The sequence below is a fragment of the Micropterus salmoides genome, unplaced genomic scaffold, assembly GCF_014851395.1.
Source record: "Micropterus salmoides isolate LMB-PRFRI ecotype aquatic unplaced genomic scaffold, ASM1485139v1 Ms_hic_scaffold_1979, whole genome shotgun sequence".
In the NCBI taxonomy this organism is placed as follows: domain Eukaryota; kingdom Metazoa; phylum Chordata; class Actinopteri; order Centrarchiformes; family Centrarchidae; genus Micropterus; species Micropterus salmoides.
Window position 1 is genome coordinate 4,045 of NW_024041127.1, and position 9,290 is coordinate 13,334.

At 37.9% G+C, this 9,290-nt stretch overlaps 1 protein-coding gene across 1 annotated transcript; it reads right to left on the bottom strand.

Moving 5' to 3' along the window:
• Positions 1–450: 450 nt before the first annotated feature.
• Positions 451–9,019, bottom strand: LOC119911241 (solute carrier family 43 member 3-like). Its single transcript, XM_038730057.1, has 13 exons — positions 8,937–9,019; positions 8,207–8,496; positions 7,928–8,057; positions 5,971–6,017; positions 5,762–5,838; positions 5,076–5,168; positions 4,837–4,976; positions 4,111–4,211; positions 3,780–3,923; positions 3,177–3,285; positions 2,479–2,664; positions 1,834–1,957; positions 451–1,718 (listed from the first exon to the last, which is right to left on the bottom strand). The coding sequence occupies exons 2-13, from the start codon at positions 8,382–8,384 to the stop codon at positions 1,605–1,607; spliced, it is 1,443 nt and encodes a 480-aa protein (XP_038585985.1). The 5' UTR covers positions 8,385–8,496; positions 8,937–9,019; the 3' UTR covers positions 451–1,604.
• Between the last annotated feature and the right edge of the window lie 271 nt (positions 9,020–9,290).

Consider the following 9,290-nt stretch of genomic DNA (forward strand, 5'->3'; position numbering starts at 1 on the left):
CTCCTAATGATAAGTAAACTGATCTTGGTATGTAAGATCTGTAGAGTGCCCCTTGAATGTGTCATTGTTGGTGATGAAAGACATAAATCTGCAAATGAATATATTTGAGAGCATCTTGTTATTTCTCCAACACACACCAGAGAGTCAAGTGTTTGGAACTTAATTTTCTGATCCTCCTGAAAGTGAACACAACAAATGTTTCTGCTTTAATATTTGACATACATTATGAGCATGTCAGAATAATTTTAAAAGTTAATGAAAATGAGTTTCAGACCGTGCCCTAATCTAAAACAGCTCTTACAAAAGCTAACAGTCTGTCAACTGCTGCTTTAAATGCAAAACCTAACAATACATTTGAATAAGACTTTGTGCAGCTGATGTTACATTCAATCCATTCCAATCAAGTGAAAACCACTGGGGAACACTGGGGAAAACACAGGGAATTCAGGGTTCAGCCTTTAGATATCACTTGAATGTTTATTTTAATAGTAAAAGTAAACATCAAAATGTAATAATGCCCTTTACTACATCCTAAAGTTCATATCAAAAGATACATTTCATGTGGTGCAGCACAATGAGTTTGCATATTAATAGAAATGTTTCCACCATTTGAGCACCACAAAATATACAGTCGACCTACAACAAACATGCTGGTTAAAAAAGGTACATATTTCCCTTTGTAATCCATTACATATGATTACTTGTCTTTTCATTAAAAACAGAATCCTTCATGGCACCAAATCCTTCTACTGAACTTCACAGACAACAACACCTGAGATGTCATATGTTACTGTAGGTTAATTTGGGGCCAATAGTGATATTAGCAGCTAACACCTAAACTAATAGGCCAGCAGGTGGCAGAGCTGTGTTGCCTGTTGTAATTGAACAGTACAGTACAGTACAGTATCTGAACTCACATGGTAAAGCAATCAGTGAGACATCAGAAGGCAAACAAGACCTTTGTCCTGACAAAGCGGCTTCACTGAGCTGTTTTTACACCAAAGAATTAGCATAGAGCTATTTTCTTTTACACTGTACATGTCACTGATCGGAAGTGTCCCTCATGCAGTCACTAGACTTAACACTGTTGGTCGTATACCAACAGTGATAAAAAAAAAAAGAAAAGAAATATATATATATATGTGTGTGTGTGTGTATATATATATATATATGTGTGTGTGTGTATATAGATAACATGAAGAGGTCCACAGTGATATAACATTACAGTAACATCTTCAGCTTTTTACAATAAAGTTATCTTTTGGCACTCTGAAACCACCATAACCATGGTGTGATAGGTGACTAGCGTTAACACGGAATATAAAAAATGGCAAAAATGCTTATGTTAAATTGTATAAAAGAAGAAAAACGAGACACATCACAGTCATGGATAAGTAGAATGACAGCAGCCAGAATTAGGAATTTTAACTGTACACAGAACAAACAAAGCTCACAGTTGCTAGAGATGTTTGCTTTCCAAACAGGATCTGTATGGCAACACAACATAGACATACAAAACACTATTAATCAAACAAACTGAAGAGGTAACACTGGTGATATTAAGGCCTTTTTAAGTGCGAGTTCATGGTCCGATTTTAAAGACTTTAAGAGGAGGCGTTGCTCTTGGATCGCTGGGAGGCAAGACTTCGACAGTGCAGGTAAACAGAGAGCGGATGGATGAAGGCGAGCAGGCTGAGCAGCGTCAGACCGATGTTCACCTGCAGACACACAAAGGAAGCAGTGAGAGGACAGTTAGATACATAGATAAAGATGGTGATAACGGTTGGAGATGGACCAGGGTGGGTGGGATTTAGAGTTGTGTTATGTACTCACATATAAAGGGTCTCCATTCAACACTCCTTTCACCAGGGCAAAGAAGGGATACTGTAGCAGAGAAAACACTGCAGACAGAGCCATGACCAGACCATACAGCTTCCCAAAGTGGCGTGATGGGAAACTACACACACACACACACACACAAACACACACACACAGTGATAACATGGCAAAGAGAAGGAAGTGGTGAAAAATAAGTGGTGAGAGTAGTAGGGAACACAACCATTTCTCATCATATAATGTATACACATATAACACATTGCAATGTAGATATAAGCAGATATAAGATATGTTAACATTATTCTTGTCATACTTGAGTTTAAGTCATTTCTAGAAATGTTTTCATTTATTTGTTATGACAATTTTTTATTGGTTCCTCTACTTTTGTCTCAAAATGTTTTTTTCATTTTAGCATTCAACAAATTAATGTCTACATTGTGGTAAATTGTAAAGTTCTTTGGGAACACCTATCACACAGTAAATGAATAAACTGAACTAGAAAAAATGAGTTTTCTGTTGTTTTCAGATATGCTGCCCACATATTTTTAACATCTGTAGTCCACAAAGACTTTTGTTCATGTCAGCATTTGTGTGTGTGTGTGTGTGTGTGTGTGTGTGTGTGTGTGTCTGTTTGATACTCACGCTACACTGATAAAGGCCGCATTGCCGCCGTAGAGGAAGGAGCGGTTGAGCACCTGCAGGATGAAGGTGAGGTACTGTAGTGGCAGGTACGGGGTGGAGGCACAAACTGAGAACAACACGCACTGCAGCGCCGTCAGGAAGAGGGAAAGCACAGATGCCCGCAGGTCTGCTTCCCGTTCACTCTCCCTACAGACACACACGCACACAAATGAAAACACACACCTCGGTCGTCAAATAATACAAACACAATAAAATGTAACAAAAGTAACAAAGTAAGTAAGTACTCATTTTGCAGAATGGTAGGCTACATTTCAGAATAATATATACCTATTATAACTGTATAAGAATGGTGTATATCACACCCCCTTTTGGGAGAAATAATCATGCTTCTGCATAAGGACAAAAACAGGATGATGCCTTTTGTGTAGCAGGTTGTTAAAAAAATAAACATATGAATCCAGATAACATTTGAGGCTTATAACAATATGAATGTTCAGTGTCAGTGTGGTAAATAGCTAAATGACGTCAGTGGCAGTTAATGGATAGCTAGCTTGAGTGGGAGGCTGCTGGAGTAAAGTCATACAGTATAGCAGCATCAGACTGTCTTCTCCAACTAATTCTCAGCCTAGCTCAAACAGTTGATCATTCCCCCAAAAAGTAGCCATATGTGCTGTTCTGATGTATTAGTATACAGATTACCTGCAGCCCGAGATTTGCCCTTGTGTCTGTCCATTATGAGACCGTTCCAGGGAGCACACAGCACTCCGCACAGCTGTGTTATAGCAAAGGCATTGGTGTACTGGCTCACTGCAGGCACACACGCAAGGATAAGATGGTTATAGGAAAAAAAGAGTCCAACAACAGCTCAACAAGTCTGCCAGGATATGAGATAACAGATCACAAAGGCAGACAGAGGGCCACTTTTTAGTTAAATGAGGTTTTTTTCATTATTAATCTCACTGCATGTTAAGACAATTATTTTCAACTTAAAAACATAAGCTTTCCTCTTGGTACATTCTTTTTGTGAGATTGGGCTGTAATACCATAGAGGCCATAGTTAGCCATAGTTAGCCATAGAACCATTGTTTGTTCTGTTTGTTCTTTTATATGATTAAGAGCTTTTACAGCACTTTCCTGCTCGTATAATATTACTTCAGTCACATCCCCTTTTATAAGTATTCACTTCCCTTCTGGCACAGGATTGTGAAAATGTAGTAAGGAAGGTTTAAGCAAACATTTGTCATTGCTTAGACAAAGTGACAACATGATTGCGCTGTTGTTGTGTGTGTGTGTATGTTTACCCAGCGAAGGCTCTCCTGCTGTCAGACGATGCAGCATGGGGTTGAGGGTGCCGATAAACAGGTAATGTCTGAGCTGCATCACCGACAACCAAAGCAGGTGCCACACAAAGAACCAGGAGAGAAAACACTCCCGGAAACTCTTCTCTGAGAGAGGCAAGGGAAGACCAGAGAGGTGAATGAAGAGGAGGAAAGAACAAAGATGAATAACAAAGATGAAACAAGAAAGTTATTAAGAAAAGGAATACAAATGATTCTGGAGAAATAGGACATGTGATTACTTTATTCTGTTAGATCTCACTATGCATTAATCTACGCCACAGTAAGCACACACCTTGTTTCACAGGGACGTCCTTGTTGAGTGGCGTTTCCTCTACGGTCCTCTCTGCGCTACCGTTCGCTGTTGTCTGCTCTGTCTGTTTACCACAAGTTATCCTGACAAAAGTCAATGGTCACAGTAGGTCAGCCGTACACTGAGGGCATTGTGGGAGTTCTTTGTAATTATTTATTTTGTGAGGCTTTCAAGTTCCAACCCGCAGTAATCACATAACAGTATATGAAGGATATTTCCAGGAGATGATGATGTGAAATCAAACTGTGGTAAAATAAAAAAAAAACTTTGATTCATCAATTGTTTGTTTACCTTTCAAAATCTGGAACTGAATTAATAATCAATCCGATTTTTTGGATGATGAAAGCTCAGTGTTTCTTTCATGGATTTTATAAAAATATGCAGATTTTAAAAAAAGATCAGATTGGTTCAAAATGTTTTTGACACAGACTTTATGTCCCATCACACCTAATACCTGTTTTTCTTGCTGTTAAGAGTACACTGATCAGTACTGCAAACTTTAAAGTATGCTTTACACAGTAAACAAGGTATTCTAGCGAGTTCCCACTTAAGCCATGTCTGTATTTTGCATTTTTATTACATTTTCAATCATTTTCTAAATATCTGTAACAAACACAGATAAATTCACAGATTATTTAAATTTCTTGAAGATAAAAACAGTAAATAACGAGCCTATTTACACTTGACATGTATGAAGTGTTGTCGTACCCGTATGTGTAATGATCAGGCAGCGGGTAGGGAATGAATTTTCTGGGCAGCAGGAAGAAAGTCCTGAGCAGATGAATGATGCCGCATGCGGACAGAAAGAAGAAGGAAGAGCGGAGAGAGATGCCAGACTCGTGTAACAACTGCGAGAAGAAGAGAAGAACGGGTGGAGCTCAGGACAACATGGTATATGTATATCCAGTAGATTTAATTCACAAGAGCAGTGTGCTAATATTTCTCACCTTGATGACGAGGAAGAGTGCTGAGGAAGAGTCGAAGGCCCCGTTGTAGAGAGTGATGATGGTGGAGCGATGTGAGCCGAACAGGTTTCCTACCTGTAGGAGAGAAATTTAAGGAGAGAAATTTGAATTGATGAAAACAGATGAATGTTGTATTTATGTGCTTATGTGTCTGTGGGACTTTTGGAAAATGTTATTTTTTGCATCTACCTTTGTGTTATTCAGTGTAAAATAAGTTCTTGCTGAGTTGAATTTCCTGTTTGAATATGTAGATGTGGTTTTTGGATTGACAGCTACACTTTTTAAACTCATTAAACATCACAGTTTTCCCGATGGGCTTTGTATGTTGATTTCCCACATGATCAATTGAGAAAAGTACTGCAGGCAACAGAAGTGCACAAAGAGCAGACTTTGTCTCATTTGTGTTCTTGTTAAATGATGACCTGAGGACACGAAACATCATGAAGTCAAACCTCTATGTTTCTCTGTCAGCTTTGGGTCATGGGATGTGTTAGAGTTAGTGGTTCTTGATTATGAGTCTTTGTTACTGTATCTTTAGGTAATAGTGCACTGAATGAGCTCATAATAAGAGAGATCGTCTAATAGGATATAATTCTAGATAATAATTTCACAGTACATTATTTTCATTTTATTTTCCTGTTGTAAAATGAATGCTTGCTTCAGTTCACCTGCATGTTGGTGATCAGAAACATGATGCCACCCACTGCCAGGAGAGAGAGAGCTGGGAAGAGCAGGTTTGAAAAAGCTGAAAGAAAGAAATAGAAAATATGAGCATCCACAGTTGTTAGAGTCAGCTGTAACATCTTACTTCATGTCACCATTTCTTTAGACTATACGGGACTGAGAAAGTGCAGGACAAAGATAAAGTCTTCTTCACCTGAAGTTGCAAAAGCCACCATCAAGCTACCCATGGTGTACAGAAATCTGGTGGAAAAAAGAAAAGTGTTATCATCATATAATTTTATTGGCATAATGGGAGTGCCACATTGCTAGGCACTAGAGCAAGGGGGACGTTAAATGTTTTCGAGAACAAAGAATTTAAGATGGGAAAATTGGTCTTTAAATGAATAAAAATCAATGCGCTTAAGTCACAGTAAACACACATTCACACGCAGAGGAGAACTTTTGGCCGATATTCCTTTCCTTTTCCTGGCCTGTCCTATGCAAATATCTATCCTCATCTCCACTTGCCTCCTCTTGTCCAACTATTTGCATTCCTTGGGTTTTCCCTCCACCCTGTTTGAGTGGAAACATATGGATGGCCTTGGTACAAGTTTGTTGTTGTGGATTAAGGTATATCCAGGGCAATAAAGTGGGCAGGTATGTGTGTGTGGTGTTATATTATATGATAAATAGTAACTCTGAGGGGGCAGAGAGGACTTCTTAGTCAGCAAAATAAATATTTATATTTATATAAATATTGCTTTCTGAAATTCTTCCATGCTCTGGTGATTAATAGTCCAGAGATATTTGTTAAGTAAACAGCTGTTATTGTAAGCAAACAGCTTTAGGAATGCCTCAGAGGGAAATACGAGAGACAAACTTTGCACAGAGAGTCACAGCAATGAACCTCGTCTGTCTTTAGTGACAATATGTTTGGTTTAGTGAAAACAGCAGGACTCTTTGTTATGTTTAGTTTTATTGCTGCATCAGAAAACTGGAACTTGTGGCTAAGCAAATAACTGAAAAAGGAGTTGATGTACTTTATTTGTTTTTGTTATGAAAACTATTGATGTACAAACTACTTAGTAAGCATTTTGCTTTTTATGTTAATTTATCTTTTGATCTTATGGAAGCAGAAGTTACCATGTGGTTACCTGTTCAAACCCAGTGTCATAGGTCAGAACTAGATGTGTAAAAACACACAGTGAAAGTAGACTGCAACAATTGGAAAAGTTTGAATTGGGAGAAGTGAATATTAAATTTAAGTGCTAATTCTGGCTTCTATGTGCATACCTTAGAGACATGGTGACTGAATTCCTTTGTTTTGCAGAGCTAACTAGGAAAAGAGTTTCCTCAAAGACTTTGGCCAGCTGTGTGTTGCTGTTGCTGTTACTATAGAAATACCACAAATTAATAATAATAATAAAATAGTAATATCAGTTTTACTGTAGTATTTTTTTGAAACTCCATAGAGAACATTACTATATTAATATTATTGAGTTGGTTATGGTGATCTTATAGTGTATATACCATTTTTACCATACCACATATACCTAAACGTTTATATAGTATTACTATAGTTATACTAATTGTTTGTGTACATCATTACTAAAGTGTTTTCTATATTTTTTCCAAATGCATTGTACAAAGTTACTATAGTAATATTAAACATTATTATAACATCATCATAGTATTACTAGAGGAATGTTAAAAAAACAACATTGGACACTATAATTATTATATTTTATATTATATTAATAATACAGGAGACATAAAAACCATCCATAATTTATATTATATCAATAATATTTTTTATTATTATCATTATTATAGTATACTATAGTAATACTATGGTTCATTTATGTAAGGGTGGGGTTGGTTGGCACACTTTTATGTTAAAATATTCTAACAAACAGCAAACGAAAGGTTAAGGTCTCAGCTATAAATAAAAAAGTTTATGTACAAAAATGTTTTCTAAAATTAGGTGATTCAAGATTTGTCACTTGAACTTGTCAGTGTTTGTCTTTCCATTCCCTTTACCTACCCAGCTGGTGGGCTTTCAATAATCTACTGAGCAACATTTTGGGTAAATTAAATAGGAAATCCTTTAAATCCACCATGATGATGACCATTTACTCTAAAGTAATTAAGGCTATTGCTGTTGGACTCACATTCCAAAGAGTCGAGCCACCGTAGTCCCAAACCGGTCAAAGAGGAAACCATTGGGCAACGTCAGGAAATTGTTCATAAAGGAGGCGATAGTGAAAACAAGTGAGAACTGTTCATCCTGTCCGCTGCAATCTGTAAACAAAAAATAAAAAAGGATAATATATATCTCAAATATTTTTAAAATCTATGTGCTTAGAATGAGATTATTTTTACAGCGTAAAATTACTGGATCATTGGATATTCAGAATTCAAAGTAGTAGAGGTGAGGATATCAAACTGACCTAACACGGTTGCATTGACTCCTGTGGTGTTGATGCACAGAGAGCTGAAGTAGCCCTCTGTCTTCAGGACAAAAACAAGCGAAGCCCACCCGAACACGGCTCCAGCGAAACACAGACACTCCACCAGACCCGTAGCAAAGGTGAGCCAGCGTCGCAAGCTGTTCCCAAAACCCGCCATGGTCACGCACACTCACCCACACACACAGGCAGACAATTCACAAGCACAATATTTTCACCTGCATGGACACACATGCAACCACGCACACAGGTGGCTTCTGTCACTCCACCTGCCAAAGTAAAAGAAAATTAAATGAGAAATGCAATTGGTTGTAAATATTGATGAGCCCATTCTGCACCTTTAAAGCAAATCAGTTACTAATTTAATGAACTGAACTGCATGACATGTCAAAAGCACTTAAATGAAAAATCTTTCACAAAAGTTTCACAAGCAAGACATGAGCTAAAACTGGAAACATCTGGGGACGAAATGTACTGCTTGAGTCCAGGCTATTAGGTCAGGCATCTTCCCAAAAAAGATGGACTTCTGTATGAATTCAGAAGTAGGACAGCCGAAAAAAGTTACATTCATTGAGATACTTGTAGGACATAAAACTCCCATTTTAACAACATAATGATTCAATATAAATCTGTGAAGCCACAAAGAGGTAAAATCCAGAAGCAAAATGCACAGCTGGATATATTCTCCAGATTACTATGCTCTAGTACTCACAGTTCAGTCTCTGGAGGATTTCCTCAAATGCTCTCACAAACCCCCCCTCTCTGCTCTTGATTTATATAGACCTTGCTCTTCCCCACCAGTTCCCTCCCTCTCCCTCCTCCCCAACGTTTTTTCTCTTCTTCAATCACTCTCTCTGGTACAAATAACACTCCTGCATTCCCAGCAAGCCAGACAGCATTGGCACCGAAGCTACAAAGACAAACTCCAGATGTGGATGCTGGGAGTGCTGGCTAGACCAGTTGCAAAAAAGGTTGTGTGACTCCCCCAGCATTCTGTCTGGTGTTTTATCTTTGATTTATTTACTTGAGCACATTGTGACTCGTGTCTGTGAAAGGTGCTGTATAA

What these genes read in the sequence shown, in the direction of transcription:
- LOC119911241 (XM_038730057.1), bottom strand. Translation starts at nt 8,384, where the DNA reads ATGGCGGGTTTTGGGAACAGCTTGCGACGCTGGCTCACCTTTGCTACG. An exon ending in GGTGGCTTTTGCAACTTCAG is followed by an intron (nt 5,839 to 5,970) that starts GTGAAGAAGACT and finishes TCTTTCTTTCAG; the next exon opens with CTTTTTCAAACCTGCTCTTC. An exon ending in GCGGCCTTTATCAGTGTAGC is followed by an intron (nt 1,958 to 2,478) that starts GTGAGTATCAAA and finishes GTGTGTGTGTAG; the next exon opens with TTTCCCATCACGCCACTTTG.